This window comes from Crocuta crocuta, unplaced genomic scaffold, assembly GCF_008692635.1.
Source record: "Crocuta crocuta isolate KB4526 unplaced genomic scaffold, BGI_CrCroc_1.0 scaffold427, whole genome shotgun sequence".
Classification (NCBI taxonomy): domain Eukaryota; kingdom Metazoa; phylum Chordata; class Mammalia; order Carnivora; family Hyaenidae; genus Crocuta; species Crocuta crocuta.
Window position 1 is genome coordinate 4,166,361 of NW_027533273.1, and position 20,074 is coordinate 4,186,434.

Consider the following 20,074-nt stretch of genomic DNA (forward strand, 5'->3'; position numbering starts at 1 on the left):
GCTGGGAGTAAAATGTTATGGGAGGTGACCCGGGGCCTGTGGAAACTAACACACCTCCACGTGCCATGAGTCTGCCTCCCGTTCCCAGGTCCTGGGTCAGCTCTGATGAAGACCCACTTGCTCCCGTCTAAGACTAAAGTAGTTCAGACTCTTACCGTTGCTCCAGTACAACACATGGTCATGCTAAATCTGAAGGGTTTTGTATTTCTAGGCTAAAATGAAAGAAGGACCTCAAATTCTGAATAACAGGCTCTTTTTTTTTTAACTCTCTGGCAATGCCTCCCCATGCAAACATCTGTTCATTTCTCAGAAAGGCCCTTCTCTAACAATCAGGTCCCCTTAACTGAGGAGAAAATGAATAGAGAAGATAAAGAGTAATCTTCAAATCTGACAGAGTAAAGCTGGCCTGGTGGAGGCCTTGAAATGAATGGGCCTAAAACTTAGCCCTCGTGATCCTGAAAAACAAAAGCCCATCCCAGAACATGGTCCTTTGAATCAAGGCCCCTGCAATCCCTAACCAGTAACTGAGATCGGATGGCATATGAGATGGCTAAATGAGAGAGGGTATCTGCAACTTCACACTAAATATACCTTTCAAAACAGAACCTTCTCCTTTGATAGGGACTGTCTTCCCAGTGCTTCCAAACCCAGCACCAAACCTGCTAGAACTTAAAACAACCACGTCTATCCACACCCCTACCCTTTTGTTTTTTACCTTACTATTAGGAAGTTCCCAGAATTCTTCCACTCATTTACAGCTAAGAGGTTTTGAGGAAGAGGGTAGGGAATGGACAGATTTGGGAATTCTGATACTAATTGCTCAGCAACAAAGGAGATTATATAAGAAAGGCACTGATGGTTACACTACCAGCTATCTGCTAATATCTAATAAATATGCTAAGCATTTTGTATATGTCACTGCTCAGTATTTAATTCTTCCAGCCACCTCACAGTATGCTTGGTGTCATTCTCAATTCTAGAGATCAGGTGGCAAACACAGTTTTATCTTCACATCAATCCTATAAGGAACCTGAAACCTCAAGAGGTTAAGAATCCTGTGTTGGGGTTCATATAATAGTTATTGACATTTACCATTTTCCAAGCCATTGTTCACTGTAAAATGTTTACTAATGAGCCTCTTGATGCCAAGATTATGCCCTATTCTGTTATATTCTCCACCATGCCTTAAAGGGTGCTCAATTGTGTCTCTTACTTAGACTTATAAACTACTGACACAAACTTTACTAGGGATGCTTTATTCTAAGATTGTCAAATAAACAGGAGACTTTGGGGTGAGAAACAGATCTTAGAAGCTGTCTCATTGGCTTGGATAAATCATACCACCATTTTAGAAATCAAATACATAATAAATTTTTCAGATATTGTGTTTTTGTCTGTGTCTAAAATTTCTTAAAGATGAAACACAGCAAAATTTGTTACTCCCATATGGTGAAATCAACTTGATTTGCTTTGGGGAATAGTGGGATCTCTGGGAGTGACAAGAAGTCCATAGAGCTTTGGGCTGTCATTACATCAAGTCAGTAAAAGACAGGAAGTGGCTCTGTGGTCTTCTCAACAAATTGACCTCAAATGGCACTTGGGTCAGATGAAGCCCACATGATACAGTGCTGTTACCATGGGTAAGGTATGTTTTGGGATAACCCTTATAGTACGTGAATTACTTGTCCGCACAATTAAATTTGAGAGGCCAGAGACTTAGTTAATTGCCAAGTGGATGATAATTCATGTAAGAGACGCACTATTACCTTTGTTAGGACAGCACTTCAATGTGTTATGTGGGCTCATTACTCATCGTATTTCGGTTAATAAATTTCACCTAATTGGTTGAAGTCCTATGATTCCCAATTAAATAAAGTTTACCAAAACTATGTTTTGGTCTCTAATGACTGTTCTTTTTCTACGATAATTCTAGAGAGCCATCCAGGGAAATGTACCTGTGACTCTTACTGCCAGGAATGGCTAGCTGTCGTACCTCATATTAAGTGGAGGGAGTATCTCCATGTTTAATTAAACTTTATGATGCCACTCACTGGAAATTTACTACCCCATTAATAGTATTTCTTCCTTCTAGATATACTCCTTTCTCCAGATCAGATACAAATGCTCATGATCCTTTTTACCTTTATGTGAGTCTTGTCTAATCCTCACTATGTTGTTACTTGGTCTAGAATCAAACTGCCTGATGAGGACACTGGACAGTGGGATTGGAACCTTCCCCCTCCCAGACTCTGGAAATCGCTCCACAGGGCGGTACACATGCCACCCAGACTCCCCAGAGGACACGGAGCCCATCATGTCTCTCCAGCCAGCACTTTGTGCAGCCTCTTCTGTCAGAGCTCAGACCCTTGAACGAGAAGTGCCTTCCTCTGCAGACCGCCGCGCCTCTGCAGATAATGCCATTGTTCATTCCACCTCCGACCCCATCATGACCGCCAGGGGGATGCGTCCTCTTGAAAGTCGCCTCCCCAAACCACCCTCCTCAGGTAAAATGCCTATGACTTTCCAAATCAGATTGTTTCCACACCAAAATAATGCACTTAAAAAATGGAAAACAGGCAGAAGAAAAGGTTTCCACCGGGAGTTCAGTCAGTGACCTCTGCCCAATGGGGATGTGGATGCATGAACATCCCTAGAGGTCCTCAACCAAAAAGTAAAAAGACAAATGTTAAACATCATCTACTCTTAGCATTACATTAAAGAGTGTACGCACGCACACATAAGCACGGGCATATGGATATACAAATTGATTAAGAATAAAAACCATACAATATACCCATAGGATTTTATCTCGTAAAACCTAAATCTGAATATAGACCAGGTTAGGCACAAGACATAAATTTAGCTGAAATGTTGTTTGCCCTCTAACCAGAAATTTTTGTCTTCTGATATATTCCTGTCCCGCTCAAATATATTTATATGCTGAACTATAAAAAATCTGTTTGATGGATCAGGAGTAGATTGCGCGTTAACTGCGATACACTGGAATGAGCCTCCGTGAAGAGACGTACTGCCCTTTGTCACAGTCGATTGAAACAAGCTTCCCTGATTAAAGATAGGACCAGGCTAAGGGTCAAAGTTTCTTCATTGTTCCCTCAAGATTAAAAATATTTATTGCAGTGCAGGATGATCCTAAATAATTTTTAACTTGCATGGCCTATGTTGCATTTATGACATGTATAAGCATATAAACGAGAACTCTAAAGACTTTCTTTTATAATTTGATGACTAGAAAGGAGCCAAAGTAGAAATTATACTATAGGCTTTTGAGAAATTAGAAAAGAAGGCGTTTAATTAAATATCTTTGAATAAATGTGATTGAGCTAATCCCATGGCTGAGCTCTTCATACAATAATACTAACTGCCATGAATGTTTCATCACAAACTTCTGCTCGTTTCAAGCCAAGGCTACATTTTAAAAGGCTGTAATGCATATTATTTTTTAAATAAATGCATTGTTAATTAATGACACAGCCTCCAGAGACTCAGGGGCAAAATCTTAGTTATAGATTATGTGCTCCATGCTTGAATAGTCACATGTGTGACCTCAATTCAGCGGCGGGCTGCCGAGTAGACTTCATGATTAAACACTGTCATTATAACAAATTGAATAGAAACCACAAGCCTTGAATTGCTTCATAAGAAGGGGATTGGAAGGAGATTGTTCTGATCTTGCTGCTAATATTCACTGCACTGGATTTTTGGAGGTTTGTGTCTTAATTAAATTGTCATGGAGAGTTATAAAACAGCCGTATGTGGTAGAGTCTGAGGTCAACATAACTACAGTGTATTTTTGTGACTCCCACCCCAAAGCTTCCTGTCTACCGATGGATACCATCACTGTGGTCCAGAGGCAGGGCTGCCTTTCCAAGGCTTCTCTTTTCTCTATGGCCATTGGTTACTCAATTAAAAAACTAGGGAATGGAGAACTAGCTAGAACAAAAGGAAAGTGAAGTTATTCCTGCTTAGAGAAGGAGTCACTTCCTGTTAAATGCCTGTATTTGAATTGGTTTTTCACTTATCCCCGTATCAAAAATAGAGGTAACTGTACAAATCTCTCAGTGCTGCTGAAAATACAATTACTTTGCTTCTGCTCACAAGTAAAATGCTGTTGAGAGGCTATCACAGCATGTCCTGTTGGTAATCACTGAGGCTGGGGGATAATAACAGCAATTCTCTTTTCTGGCATGAGGAAGGAATACACTCTGCAGGTTAATCTACTCTTAAGGGTAATGGAGGAACTTTCTTTAATCATCCCTTGCTAATTACACCCTTGCTACTCAAAGTGTGATCCATGGGCTAGCCTCATCTGGATCGCCTGGGAGCTTCTCAGAAATGGAGAATCTCAGACCCGCACTCTAGACCTGCTCATTCAGAATCTGAGATTTAACAAAAACTCCGCTGATGCGTAGGCACATAAAAGCTTGAAAAGTATTGCCTTGCCAGGCCTTTAGAGCAAAGTTCCCGTTGCACATTATGAGTGTGTTGGGAATGACCTTAATGGGTATTCTAGGAAAATAAGGGTTCCCTGCCCAAGTATGTTTGGGAAGGGCTTCTAATTCAAATCCTGGACATGATGGGTTTGGACATAATGACAATTTCCAGTAGCACAATGAAGGCTCTGAGAAGTGCTCCAAACAGGAAGACTTTTGTTATCTGATGGATAACACTATTTGAGGACTACTCAGTGTTTCTCAAATGATTTTTCCCTCTGACCTCTTCCTCACATGGAAAGTCTATCAACATTTTATGGGAAAGTTTGCCTTCAGCTCCCCAAGGTGGACATCCTCGACAGATACCCACACAACATGCAATGCAGATGTATAGTTAGCACAAGCTTGCTGCAGACAGAATGTTAGCCTACCCAGCTTTGAGCGTATTTGGACTTATTATTATTATTGTTGTTATTATTATTCTTATTAATTTCTGAATGTCTCCCTCACTTCCCTCCCTGAACTTGGAAAGAGCTGAAGAAAGCTGATTGTGGTTTCACATACATTTTCTCATGTAGGAAAAATCAATTCCCAAAAGCAGAATGAAGCAGAGCCAAGGCCTCAGACCTGCTCGTCATTTGAATATGCCGAAAACACAATGGAACCTGAGCAGTTCCCAGACTGGGAGGGTGGAGACCCCACAGCTGAGACCCAGGTAAGGGGAGGCTGGCAGGAAGGCCCCCTCCACTATTCCTCCTGACGGTGAACAATGATCTCCTTAAGCACTTTTACGAAAGATTCAACTTTTGAATCAAATTTGTCACTGGCTTGGTGAATCAAAACTAAGGTCCAGGGCTTGCCTTTCTTCTTGAATTATTAAGTGATACCATGAGTTATTGGGAGGAAGTGAAACACTTTCACAGTTCTGCACCTAGATTCTCGAGGCGTGGACGATCTGTCCAGATTAGGTGCCACGGACAGGCATTCTCTATCCCAAGATAAGAGCACCACTGAGAATGAGTCATTGATACTTTTTCATTATCTTATCCTTACTCTTTATCCTGTACCTTGTTCCTATGAGACAGGTAATGGAGGTATAATTATACTTCTTTTAGGGAGGCATAAACTGAGGTCTGGAATAGGCAAATGGCTGGCCAGCATCAGTGAGATCTCTGTCTCTTCAGTCCCATCCTTTTTGCCATGGGCTCTTCATCTACCCTGAGATGGCCCACAGAGGACTCCTGATGTGTGACTGGACCTGGGAAGTTGCTTGTGGCTCAGGGGCATTTCTGTCACCCCTCAGGATTACCTGGTATTCCCTCCTAGGCTTCTTCCTGTTTACCTCCTCCAGCCTGTTACTTAAGCCATATTCAACCTGTTCCCTATCTCTCAAATTCCTGGAGCTGGGCCCCTTTAGTGTCTTTGGGGATGCCTGGTAGTGAGAAGGTAGGGGAAGAAGAACATACGGATCAATTAACAGAGCTTCCCCACCTTTCCTTGACTCTTCCCATCCCTGCTGCCTTTGCCTCTTCCAATCCTGGCATTAGGAGCCCCCATTGCTATTTCTACTAGAGTTCCTACCAACTATGATGAGAAGATACCCAAATTGCCCCACATCTGGAGTCCACCACAGTCAATGCAGCCGAATCCTCTTTCAGCCTTTAGCACCTCAGCATGGTGTCATAGACACGTAGAAAAAGAGATCCTCTGGGCTCACAGTCTCAATTTACAGCAGAGAACACAACTCCAGAGAGGTGCCACACCAGCCTCAGGGTCCACGGGAAAGTCACTGAGGAGTCAGGACTAGAATTCAGCCCTCTGATTTCCATGTCTAACACTCAGAAGGGCAGCCTCTATAAGGCAGGAGCCTAGGAGAGAACAGAGTAAGCCACTGTACTTTATCATGCCTTAATTTAAACATAGAAGCGTTAAAGACTCCTCCAAAGCAGTGGTTCCCAAACGTGAGTGGGCATCAGAGTCACCTGGACACCTATAGATCCACTCACACCATGTCCCATTTGGTACTGATGGGTTGAGGTCCAAGCATTTCTGACAAATTCCCAGGCGACGCTGATGTTGCTGGTCCATGCACTGTCCCAAGGACCCTGTGCTTGCTTTGGGGACTGACAAGTTGAGAAAACCCTGAAGACACCCAAAGTTGGAGGGCAAATCACTCAAAAACAACAGGTGGTGACAGTTGCAAAAGGGTTTAGGCAAGTCCAACAACAATTGAGTGTCAGCCAGGGGAGTGCTGTCGGCCTACAAGTGAAGGCAGGACACCCCTTTCTCAACATATATGCCCACCAAATATGTATGCCTCTTGGGGGTTCTCTCCCTCATCCTGCCCCAGCTCTGCCCGCTGGAAATCCTGCTCTGATTTGAGAGACTGACTGCTGTGGCTTGGATTGTTGAACCCTGCTCTGCTGACTACCAGGGAGCGAAATTTAGAAGCAAGAGTTAGCTTACTTTTTTAGCACCCAGCACAGCACCTGGTTCCACTCGTGTTTGTTGAATGGAGAGATGACAATATGCATCTCATCAAACCCAGAAAGTGTTACTGGGGTCCTGCTAGAACTCTAGGTGTGGGGCTTCCCTAGAGCCACAGCCAGGAGACGTGTCCGTGAGGACATGATATCTCTTGTATTGAGCTCTGTAACCCCAGAGGCTAGCACACCTCTTGCACAGAATAGGCACTCAATAAACATTTGTTGAATGAGTGAATGAATGAGTAAATGAATGAAAGTATAAAGGAATGAGTTGCTGCTTAAACTCATAACCCTAGCTGAGGGAGCTGACATCCTAAAGTATGTTTTTATAATTTCCAGTGGAATGACATCCTCCCTAACAGACGTTAGAGATCCATCCCATACATCTGTACTCGAACTCTCTAGGATGGATGGGGTATAATAGGCTCTAATGGGGCAGCCTGCAAACTTAAAAGACATTCTTTTCTAATTCTGTACACCAAGTTGCCATCTTAGATCTTGTATTCTGATTCTAGGCACGAAGGGGACACGGTTTGTATGGTATCAGCCACCTCAAGAATTCCTGGCAGGGCCATATCACCACACCAGTGACATCTCAAGAGTCAGGCTGTGTGTGCATGAGAGCAGGAGGGGAGACTGAGTCCCTCAACCCATGAACTTTCAGTCTGATTCAAGGATTATATAGGGTTAGTAACTGCATGCTTTGAAAGTCTCCTGTCCTTTCAAAGGATAGAAGAAAATTATAAATTAGGCAAGCATGGATTCTTCTGTGCTCAAGGCTGATTTTTCCACACCCTCTGATACTCGAAAGCCAATGCTGAGATCCGTTAAACAAATAAGCCATTAGGCTTGGAAGAGCTGCTCACAATAGGCACTTGAGAAAAATAAGATCCCATAAAGAAGGGTACAAAATGCAGAGCAGGTAAATGCAAGGACTTTCCTGGGCCTGGGACAATGGCCTCCGAGTGGTCAATGGCTTCATTACCTCAGCCCTGTTTCTGTAGCTCCATTAATTGAGTAAACTGTGCCAGCTCGGCGTGAGGCAGATAGAAAGGAAAAGCCGAGTTGTTCTTGGGGGCGGGGCAGCGGAATGGAATTGTGTGCGCGCACACAGCCAGCCAACTCTGAAACTGTTTGCCATCCTCACAGGATGTTCTGCCCCGTTTTGACTTGCGTGAATAATCTTAACAGTCTCGTATTACTTATTCAGGACAAGGTACCCAGAATGTGTGCGTACTCTGCCAGTGGTGGCAGTGATAGTGAAAGTGACCTGCACTATGGAAATAATGGTTTTGGAGCTGGAAGGGGCAAGTTAGTGAAAGCAATGAAGAGCGCCACCCAAGGTAACTTCGGGGAGCATCTGGGCATTCGGGGCTCCTCTCTCTCTCCCAGAAGCCGCTGATTTTGCCTTTCACTGTACTTTGCCTCCACCCCTCCCCGCCACCCTTGACTTTACATCTTAGCCCCACGTTCTCCCCTGAGATCTAATTTTCTGGTATGTACAGAAGATTGTCTATGGGTATCAATTTGTTTTCTGGTATAATCTTCATGACATTTCAGTGCAGTCTATAAGGATTTTATTTCCAAATCTGGCATCTCCCAAAAAGTCTCCAATTGAGTTATCTCCGTAATGAAGAAATGACTAGAAAGATAACTTTGTTCTTAATTGCATCCTCTGGCAAGTTAAATCGTCCAGTGAGCCATGGATGGAGTCTTCCAGGCTTTTTACTAATATCGCGCTGCAGAGCTCTGCACCTGTGAGCCATGCCGTGATGAACAGATCTGTTTATGAAGTTCAGACTTGCTCACTGTGTTTTCTTCTTGAATCGGAATTGGCAGCAGAAAAGCCATCATCCTGAGGCATTTAAAAATGTGTATGTTCACACGGCCTTTCCTTATAGCTACAGGAAGACAGATGGACCCGTGACACAAACTGGGATCTGGGATCCACTTTCCTTCTCATCTACTCTGGGTCGTCAGAAATAGTCCAGTGATGCAATGGAGGATCATTTTGTTCCTACTAATCAACTTTTTTCCTAATACTAAGTTAGCAAGTATATGATGAAAGCATGACTTTCTTTTTTACAAGATTGACAAATGGCTTTAGGGAAAGCCTAGCAACCATGTGTGTTTCCAGTTTTCCAAGAGTCTTGGCCCTGTACCCTATTGGGCTGAGAAGAGCCATCAGCTTGAGCTTCCTTCCCATTTGTTCCTTGCTTCCTGCATGTCACCTGAGAAGCAAGACCAATGGTTCAGTCATAGTCTTACCAAGAAGAAAGTGACAAATACCCCTGGCATAGCAGTTCGGTGGTTGTCCTCACATTTGTTATCCCTGCCGGTTCCCTGTGGTTTGTCAGTGCCCCTCTGGTTGTGACAGAGAAAGGGAGACGGAAGGTCATTGTCATGGGACTGCCCAGAAGACAACTAGGACCAGGCCAGCTCCTGGTCCAAGCATTTCCCTTGAACTTACTGTGCGTCCACAGTAGCTAACTTCACCTCATTAACCTTCAGCTGCTCCATTAAAGAATGATTTCCACAGGCCCTTTCAGCTCCAAAATTCCATTTATTTATTGAACAAATATTTAGACAAAATTCCCTGCCAGAGAGTAAACACTAGAAAAGATAACTAGTAAGTGCATATCATTTGTTGAAAGGAGATAAGGGCTGTGGAAAAGACGAGGTGAAGCAGGGTAGGGTACGGAAGGGTGAGACTGCTTGGAGGGGAGGGGTGGGTTTACATTTTTAGAAGGGATCTAAACAAGCCTCACTGAGAAGGTGGTATTTGATATTGGAAGGAGGAGAGGGAGTGAACCAGGAAAACATCTGGGGGGGAAAGCGTGCTCAGCAGAGGAAAGAACCAGTCCAGAAGCCTGGAGGCTGGAGCGGCAGGAGGCCAGCGTGGTTGTGGCCAGACCATTTTGGAAGGTGGGGGAGACCAGGTCAGACACATTAAAGGAGCCAGAGCTCGTAAAGGCTTGCTCGCCATTCCGAAGACTTAGCTTCTTCTCTGTTAGACACGCATGGGATCTTTGGATGACCTTGGGCAGAGGAGAGGCATAACGTGAGATGTTTCCAAAGGATCGCTCTGGCTGCCATGTTGTGAAGACTGAAGAAGCAAGATCAGATCAGAGGCCATTATAGTATCCAGGCAAGAGATTTCAGTGGCTGGGACAGAGTGGCCTCGATGAAAGGAGTGAGCAGCACTGGCCACTCATGCCCTCTGCAGGGATGGACATGTTCTGCATCTGCACTGTCCAGTACCAGAGCCACTAGCCACATGTGGCCCATAAGCACTTGAAATGTGGCAGGTACAAGTAAGGAATGCAACTCTTAAATTTAATTTTTATTCTTGTTTTCTTAAGAGTTCTCACTTGGTCCATTCCATTTTTTCCTCTATTTTATTATTTCTTATCTTAACTAAGTTCAACTTAAATATTAATAGCCACATGTATCTAATACAACACAGGGAGTGAGAATGGCATGATTCCAGATCTAATGAAAAAGACAACACAATTTATTTATTTATTTTTTAAACGTTTTATTTATTTCTAGGAGAGAGAGAGAGACAGCGTGAGCAGGGGAGGATCAGAGAGAGAGGGAGTCACAGACTCAAACAGGCTCCAGGCTCTGAGCTGGCAGTCAGCACAGAGCCCGACGCGGGGCTCGAACCCACGAACCGTGAGATCATGACCTAAGCGAAAGTTGGATGCTTAACCGACTAAGCCACCTAGGCGCCCCCACAATTTATTGATAGATTAGAGAGTAAGGGTGGAGGAAAAAGCAGAGTCAAGTGTGGATCCCAGGTTCGGGTCCTGGAAGGGACGGTATTCTGCTGCCTGAAGTGGAGAAGGCTCAGGTGGGAGCTTGGGGAAGCATCGTGGACATGCTCAGTGTGAGATGCCTGTGAAGCAGGGGGAGGCACTGGGTAGGCCGTGGGCTGTGGGCATCTGTGGCTTCAGCAGATGAAGTCCGGTCTAGAGATGTGCATGTGAGCATCAGCACAAGGCGCATCCAGATGAGGTCAGGAGGGGAGGGAGTGTCGACCAAGAAAGGACTTGGTCCTCCCAAGTTGACAGGTCAGGGAGAAAAGAAACAGCCCCTAAAGGAAAGTGAGCAGGAGCAAGTAGGGAGGGAGGAGGCGAGACAGAGAAGTGTGGTGTCTTAGGAGCCTGGTGGAGAAAGAGGTCAGAGCTTAGGGGGAGCTCCATGATTCCATAGGTGGCTCGTTACCAAAAAGAGGGATGTAAGCTTTATATTCAGTGAGCCTGTCCCCCCCTCTGGCAGTGGGTTTCCAGTGGAGGGTGGGGGTGGGGAGAGAAGTAAATGGAGGAAGAGGAAGATGGCCTAAAGGCAACTTGAAAACATGGAAAAGGAGATAAGATTAAGCCAGGGGTGCTTGGGTGGCTCAGTCAGTTAGGCATCCGACTCTTGATTTCAGCTCAGGCCACCATCTTATGGTTTGTGGGATCAGGTCCTGTGTGGGGCTTCTCGGTGACAGTGAGGAGCCTGTTTGGGATTCTTTCTCTACCCATCCCTGCCCCCTCCCCACTTCATGTGTGCACATTGGTACTCTCTCTCAAAATAAATAAATAAACTTAAAAAGAGAGAGAGAGAGATTAAGCCAAACCATGTCAATGAACAAGCACTGATGTATAAAAGAACGTACTTCAGGGTTCACACTTCAACATTGCTTTCTTTAAATGAGTCGTACAAAGCAATCAGGAGCGAACATCAGAGGATGGTTAGGGGACCTGGTGGACTTGGTTAGGGGACCTGGTAAACTTATTCCTTTTACTCTTCTTTTTTGCTCTTTTTGCAAAAGGAAGTGAGTCTTGGCCTGCATTGTTTTCTCAGTATACTCACTTTGCTCACCCTAATCCCTCTACCCAGAGCAAATCCCATCTGAGAGGAGTGGCTGCGGCCTCTGGGCCAGTGGTGCTTCTTTGGACAAGAAGCTGAGGTCCAAGTAGAGTAACTCTGGAAGCAGCACCGCCAGTGAGAGATGCTTTCCTCTAGCCAGGCATCTGCCCTCTGCCTTTAACAGTGAACTTGTTGCCAGAGCGCTGTCATTTGCACACCCTGGGCGAGCCGGCAGCCGCTCCTCCTGGCTGATGACAGCGTTGCCAGGAAGAAAGAACGAATGTATGAAGACAGCTGGTGTGGCTGTGGGTGTGTGCTGGCTTCCAGCAAACCCCGGGAAGGGGCAGGTATGGTGGACGCAGCAGTGTTAACTTCTTAAATGCTGGCAGAATTGATCTGAAAAGGAAATAGAAACAACTCAGAGAAAAACACTACAAGGAGTATGTGTCCTAGGTGTGTGGTTAAGATCGTCTTCTCTTCCAGTCACCATTTTGCCTGCTTCCGTCACATGCACCTGTGAGAGTGACCCACCCTTCCCTCTTTAAGTAACACGATTTTGTAATAGAGGTCCCCAACCTGCAGAACGGACTTGCCAGTAGACAGGGAAGCCTTACTGGATGTTCTCCAAGATAGCTGTCCTTTCTCACACATGCCCTCTGTCCCTCGCTTCTTGCAGTTTCCCACAGGTAGAGGAAGGCACTTCAAAGTGGCAATCTGTCCCTCCATGGCTTGTGGGGAATGCACAGTCAGGGATCTCTGCCTCACACCCCACACCCTCCCACCACCCCCCTGCCAGCGATAGCCTGCCCGGGGGTGGGAGGGGGCTTTCCTTTCACCGGAGTGTCCTGTGACCCCACATTCCCTGGTTTCTCCTATCTCCTTGCATCTTTAAATCATACGGAATGTAGCCCCAAAAACCTACTTTCCAAAACCCTGCCTACGGGCTCATAAAACACTAAAGTAAATACATGTCTCTTCTTTCAAGGTTGGTTTCTTTAGCTTAACTTTGAAATATATTTGAAAAGTCCAGGTTGTTAGCACAGAGCAGCGGGAGCAGGATTTAGGAGCTGGGTAGGCGGCCCAGCGGGTGAGGTTTCCGACAGAAGTAATTTTGTGGCTTTGTTCTAGAGAGATGCCCACTCTCATTTGCTAATCTCAGCATAACAAACATTCTTGCCTCTTTCCTGCAGGCAGGGGCTTGGAGAAGGCAGGAGCATGGGGCAGAGGTGGAAGGGGAAGGGAAGAGAGAGCAAGCCAGGGGCAGACTGTCGGATGAGGCAAGACCCGGGGAGCTGTAGCAATGGAGCCCTGATCTCTGAAGGGAGGTTCCCTGTGGAACCTGCTGGGACCTGGGTGAGAAAACATCAAATAACAGTCTCCAGCTGATGCTTGTCTCCCAAGCTTCTAGCTCCATCCACCAGGCATCCCACCACCATCACAACCCCCCGCCCAAGTACCTCAATGGCAGAAGCACAAACTGAAACCTGTCTTTTTCTCTCTAGAAACCTCTACCTCCCAGCCTGTGTGTCTTAACTGGCAGCCTTGCCATTCATTTAGGAATCTTGTCTGTGAAGTTAGTTTTCCTTGACTCTTTCTTCTCTCACCTTCCACATTCTGGAAGTCCTGAGATCCTGCTGGCTTCCCTCCCGCATACTTCTTGAATTTTCCCTCTTTCTAGCTCCTCCACCAGTGTCCCAGTAGTGCCTTCCTTGGTCTGCACAACCCACTAACAGTCCCACCCACCCCCAAATGCATCACCCTATCATGTTGTTCCTTTCTCTGGAAGCTCTTCTAGGATTCTCCATTACTCACAAACAAAAATCCAATCTCCTCCTCTACAAGGTTCGCAAGGCCCACCTTGGCCTTGCCTTTCCTACTTCATCTTCTTCCACTTCCTGTCTTAACTTTATGTGTCATCAGAATGCTCCCTCTGTCCTGAATACATGATGCTGTTAGGGTCTTCCATACCTTTGCTCTTGTGCTCTCATTTCCTGGAATATCTTTCATATCAATACCTTTCTTCTCTAACCTTCATGTAACTCCTACTTACTTAGTCTTTAAGATTCAGTTCATACTAGGAAGTCTTCCCAGATACTCCTCCATCAGCCATGCCTCAATGACCCTTCCTTGTCTCTTCTCCTCTAATTCCTTGAATTTATTTCTGCCACTCACCACTTGAGATTATACTTATCTCTGTGCAGTCAACTCTCTCACTAATGCCAAGATTGTCCCTCATTTATGTTCTGCGCTTAGCACAAGGCCTAGTTTAATAAATGTTCAATGACATCATAAGTATTGAATAAAGTGTAACTAACTCTCAGAACTGGTTAAGGCCTTGGTGAGCTCCTCACTCACACACCCATCCTCCACTTGGACCTTTCCTTGTCCAGAGAAATCAAGACCCTGAGTGGCTACCTACTAGGACATTTCTCTTTCCCTGATGGCTGTGCTAGAGAATGCAACGAATCCGTTTTCCAGGGTTTTTTTAAGGCTGTAGAATTTTAGTTTATTCTTCAATGATGATTCTTTGTGGGTGCTGTGGAGACACATTAGAATCCTTTGCTATTTTGTTTCTTTTCAATGGCTCCATAAGCCCTGGCTTGATTTCCATAATCTCTGCCCCACTTTGGGAATTGTTGTCACAGACAGTCAGCCTTATTGATGAAAATGCATCATACCCGTGAAATCTGAAAGAAACAAATCAAGATTGAGAACCTTTGTTCCTGCCATATTTGTTCTTTGAAAATTTCCAAGTTGAACTCGATAACTGGGTAGATAAATGAAACTGGCAGAAGAATAAGAGCAAAGCAGAGTGTTGACCTCTAAACTAGTTCATTTTGGTTTATTTAGCACTTGCTTGGTGTCCACACCAATGCTGGTTGCTGGGGGTTGAGGCCAGATTAGTGACAACCTTGCTCCCTGGATTCTTCTAATCAGACATACACCTGAAGCACCATCTGAGTGAGGTGATCATAAAGGACTCTAAGCAGTTGGGTTCTACTGCCCAAGGCCATACTGTTGGCTTCTCAGAGTAGGAAAACTGAATTTCCACAAATCTGCTTCTCCAAATCAAACCCCAGTAGGGTCTATAGATCACACTTTTGAGCTCACTTTCAACAACACTCCCACCTTCCTTGAGCCCCATGCCCTCAAAATGTAATGATCCTGTCAAGTAAGTAAAGCTTCAGAACCAGGGTCCCACAGCCACCTGATGATGCTGATCTAATCAATCCCCAATTCCCTGAACACGAAGTATATTTTCTTCCTTTGAAGGTGATTACATTCAACAAATTGCAAAGAGCTAGGGCAGTTGAGTTAAAAACAATTGGTTTTGCAGTAATTAGAAAAACACAAGGAAATGATGACTGTGGAACAATATTAAAAGAGACCCTGAAGGATAACAGCTCCAGGTCCTGGTTAATTCCTCAGCTTGAATACTTAAAGATTCACAACTAATTATGCAGAGATGATGAATTTTTAAAACTTTGCCACCCTGCCTTCCCAAGGCCAAGGACTTTGGCTATTAATAGAGCAATCACATTTTGCTATATTATAGAAAATTCTCACAAAGTTGCATCTATTTTAAAGCATTCATCTGGCATATGACTTAAAGATGACAAATCTCTGTACTGTGCAAAATCAGCATTAGGTTCAACAAAATCCAAACTCATTAAAATCACTCCCAAGTTCCCCCGGAGAGATCTGTTGTTTAAAATGGACACTCCAGGTAAGAGCTGTCCTTCGTCCTTCCTGGAACTTCACTGTTACTGGGTCATTTTAAAGATTTGCTTTACTTTTGACAAGCTCATCCCAGCTCAAGGTGAATGGACACAGGCAATAAAACACAAGGGATTCATCTCTTAGCAATAAACTTTCTTGGGTGACAGATGAACAGTACTGACCCTGGCAAGCAGGCTGTTCTGAGACCCTTACAGTAACCAGAGTCTCAAGTTTCTCTCTGTCACCTTTTGTCCACCCTCAGAAGACCCACAGCTCCTATTCAGCTGCTTGGAGGGGGGTTGTACTAAGCTGAGGTTTGGGGCTTTCAGTGTGGAGAAGTGTCATGCACGACAATAAAACCAAACAAGCAAAAACCCCACTAGCTTCTAAAAATCACGTGGTCAAAAAGTAACCATCAGAAAAGAAAAAGAAAAAAAAAAAAGAAAAACGAAGAAAGCACTGTGCCTTCAGACAGGCTTGAAAAGGGAAGCTGAGATGTGACCTGCATTTAATTATTTAAGCTGCATATTGTGAGGCCCTTAAGAAAGCAAATGTCATGATGGACAGAATGAGTTTACCCTCCTGTCGAAAGAGCAGTGTGCCGTGGCGAGGCCGTCGCTCAATTAAATTGGACTGCGGGATATAGAGGAGAGGGAGGCCAAGTCTGGGACCCTAATGAGACATTTTGGAGGGAAGAGACACCCCCTCCTGAAGTTTGTCACTCTCTGATGGACGTTCTCCCCCCCGTCATTACCACAGCACCTCCAGTGCTACCTTCTCAAGTTCAAATGTGTGGTAGCCCGAAACGTTTAAACAGGAGCTGGCAAAGTAGAATTTCAAAGTGTGAAAAAAAACCAAACAAACAAAAACAAATCCCTGGTTGTTGTGGGAAATGTGGGGGAAGCAAATAATACTTAATGCTGGGCAAATCAGCCATCTTTGGCTGCCAGGGTAGAAAGAAAACTGGGCAAAGGATCTGAAACAAAATGTATAAGCAGTGAATTGGATGACACATCATCCTCGCAACCTCATGCAGGGGGAGTGGTAGGGGGTGTCGCTTGCTAGACCTCCAGGACCACCCCACAAGCCTGTTGAAGGATGTAGAGGCTGCCCAAAATCCGAGTAATACCTTGAGTGGTCACACAGGATTTGGCTCTCAAATGGGATGGCCGTGCCCCCAGGAGACATTAGACAGTCTCTGGAGATGTTTGGGATTTTCACACTCAGAGATAGGGGACTCTTACCTGGTATGTGGAGTCTGCGGAGGCCGCTAAACATCCCATAATGCACAAGGGCAGCCCCCAATAACCAAGTATTATCCTGCACAAAATGTCTACAATAAAGGAAAGAAGCCAAGAGAAGAGTGCCTTTTAAGGCATCAGAAATGGTCACTGAGAGGGATAAGCTGTCAAATATTGATGCCAAAATATGAGAGCAGCCCAATCCCCCTGCCTGCCCAGCAGGCACCCCAGGCCTGGCCCAGCACCTAACTGGGTAGTTCAAATGTCCTTCCTCCAAGGGGCTTTGAAAGGAAGTTCATGCTTCTGTCTGGGCCTTTCACACTTGGCTGTTGATCCACTACCAGAGCCTTCCGAGTGTGGTAGGGAGACATCGACTGCCTGAAACGGCAACACAAAGCAGACTATTTGAGGCTGCCGTACATGAAATCTCTGATTAGTAGTTCATTTCTGTCTCTCTTAGAGAACATGTGCCCTGAGGAGGCGGAAATCCTTTATAGACTTGAAAGAAACCGGGGGACAGTTAATCCTCACACTGCTCTAGTGAATTAGGTAAATTGCAATTAGATGAAAATGAAGAAAAAACCATGGTCAACAGGTGTTTGGGTTTCCTTGGGGACCTTAGAGTTTCATTTTGGCTGAAAAGCACATAGTGACATTTGGAAAGGGCCTCTTGCCAGAACTCTTCCCTCTGAATGGGTAAGGCTCAGAAGATTAACATAAATCTCAGGAAACAAACTGCTGGGGTCATAGAAGAAAAGCTGTTGAAGAAATGGGGTAAGCAGGGGAAAAGAGGGGGCTTAGTGTCCAGAAGTAACTATTTCTAGACGTAATTATTAGAGTGTGCAAAACAGGAATGCAGTATGCAGACCTTTGAGGTATAAAGGGAAAGGGGATGGATATATTCTAATGATTTACAGTGCTTTGTTCTTAAACTTTCAAGGATACACTAAGGGATCATTTCTAACATTCTCCCATCCCAAATTGCTCCTCCTCAACCAGCCAGAAACCTAGAAACATACACATACTGTAAACCAAGCACATGTGTTGGGAGGGGAAACACACACACACACACACACACACACACGCACGCCCGCGCTCACGCGCACATTTCTTCCTAAGCAGCAAACAGGAGTTTTGCCAAGAAAAAAATGTCAAGCATCATTCAGGGAACCAAAAGCTTTGGTCATTTGGCTGGAAGTGTTGGACATGCCCATAATCAGAAGCTAAGACACCTGGGCTCTAGATCAGGCTGTGCAAATAGACGTTTTGATCTTGGATCACCAAGGTTGACTTTTCTGAGCCTTGCTTCCATCTGCCACATGATGCCCACCTTGCCCCCTTCCCCCACAGTAGTTCAGACATGACAATAGATGCCTCAGGTCTTCCAAATTGCAGAGTGCTAAACAAATATGAGCAGTATTGTGTACAGTGGGTTGAAAGAAAAAAAATCCTGGAATTTAAGGTTGAGGATATGAGATAGGGGTGGGGGAGTTCAGAGACCTCCCAAACTGTGGACCAAAATAATGGGAAGCTAAAGCCTCAGAAAGGTAAACCTCCCTCATAAATTAGCCAACATTATACAGTTTCATTAAGGGAAATATCATACTATCTTTAAATGTTGTTAAAATTCAGTCGAAGTGAGAAAGAGGTGATTTAAACTTCCCTGAAACAAGCCAGGCAGCATTCTCCTTTCTTATTATTTATTTTCACAATAAGTAGCAATATCCCAAGCTATCACTCAGCATCATTGTTTTCAGATTCAATTACATGGGCATCAAAAATATGGTGAAGCTAGATCGGGTGGGAGAAAGTACCATTTTTAATTAGACCAGGGATTTTATTATAAATGAATAAATTAGCCCACTCTTTAAGGAATTTCATTAGAAAAGGAGAAGCATCCTTCCCATGGTATTGGTCAAGCTAGCTCTCCCTCTTGTGCAAGCAGAGATGGCTTCTGGTCGGCTCTCAGCGTCCCTATTTATAAGCCCCCAAAAGCATTTTCAAGAATGTTTTCTTCCACTCTTTGTCTTTTTCACTTTCTTGATCTCTTTGGCCCATCCTGTGCTATCATTAAGTCACCTTGACCCTTTCATCCTGGGATGTCCCCTCTCCCAGAAACCATCAGGTGCCTCCCTGAGCCTTAATTCGGATTCTGTAGAAGAAAAGTCTATGGGATCAATATTTTTAGGGAAGGCCCAAAGCTTTGCTGACATCATTCACTGACTGCATCCTATGCCCATAAATCTTTGAGGTGCGAAAGGACTCACATACTCAACTTGAAGCAAGCAGGTGTCTTCCTATCCCTTGGCCCAGCATCCTGTCACACATGCTAGCACAGATGCTGCATCCGCTTACTTGTCAAGCTTCATGCTTCAGTATTCAGCAGTCTCCGCTATTTGGAGAAGTTCTTGCAGTCTCCCTCAGGTATCGTTTTTCAAAATTTGATCTTATTGCTTTGATCACAGAAGTCCCTTCCCAATCTCTGCGCCTCTAGCCCCATACAGGGTAACCGTTCTTATTGGTTTCTAGTTTACCTTCCCAGTCTTTGTGCACACCAAACAAATGCAGATAAATATTTTGTGTCCAGAAGGAAGCTTACTATCTACATTGTCAGCATCTTGTTTGGTGTTGCTTTCTTCCACTCAGCAGTATATCCTGGAGACCATTCTATGTCAGCACATAAAAGTCTCTCATGTTCTTTCTCACAGCTATATTGTGTGGCTGTGTTATAATTAATTTAACAGTCTTCTATGGATTCGATTCCCAAATTGGACTGTTGAGTCAAAAAGTGAATGTGTCTTCAGGGGAATTGTGCTGTTTTCATATCCACCTGCAGTGATCAACATGCCTTGTTCCCCAAAGCCTCACCTACAAATTCAATGTCGGCTTCTGTATCCTGTCAATATTTCACAGGAGGAATGATTTTCCAGTATGGTTTGAATTTTATGTCTCTTATTAGGAGTGAGAATGAGGGGCACCTGGGTGGCTCACTTGGGTTAGTCTTTGACTTCAGCTCAGATCATGATCTCATGGTTTGTGAGTTCAAGCCCAGCATCGGGCTCTATGCTGACAGCTCAGAGCCTGGAGCGTGTTTGGATTCTGTGTCTCCCTCTCTCCCCCCTCACAACTTGTGCTCTGTCACCATCTCTCAAAATATTAATAAGCATTTTAAAAAAGAGTGAGCATGAGAACTTTTGTTTAAATCTACTTCAATGCCATTTGTATTTCTGTTTCTGTAAATCATCTGTTTGTGACCTCTGCCCAATTTTCTATTGGTTTGTTAGTCTTTTTTCCATCTCACTTTAGGGATATTATT

The 20,074-nt window shown here is 44.5% G+C and overlaps 1 protein-coding gene across 10 annotated transcripts in view; it reads left to right on the plus strand.

Annotated features, from left to right (window-relative positions):
- NCKAP5 (NCK associated protein 5) overlaps window positions 1–20,074 on the plus strand; it is a 1,056,676-nt gene that overhangs the window by 995,369 nt on the left and 41,233 nt on the right. For 9 of the 10 annotated variants that reach the window (XM_077747834.1, XM_077747833.1, XM_077747835.1 and 6 more), the window contains 2 exons: window positions 2,190–2,504; window positions 5,030–5,166. In XM_077747834.1, coding sequence (XP_077603960.1) covers window positions 2,190–2,504; window positions 5,030–5,166 — 452 coding nt within the window. Of the gene's footprint in view, window positions 1–2,189; window positions 2,505–5,029; window positions 5,167–8,147; window positions 8,281–20,074 lie in introns of all 10 variants that reach the window. The other variant, XM_077747843.1, reaches the window with a different exon arrangement.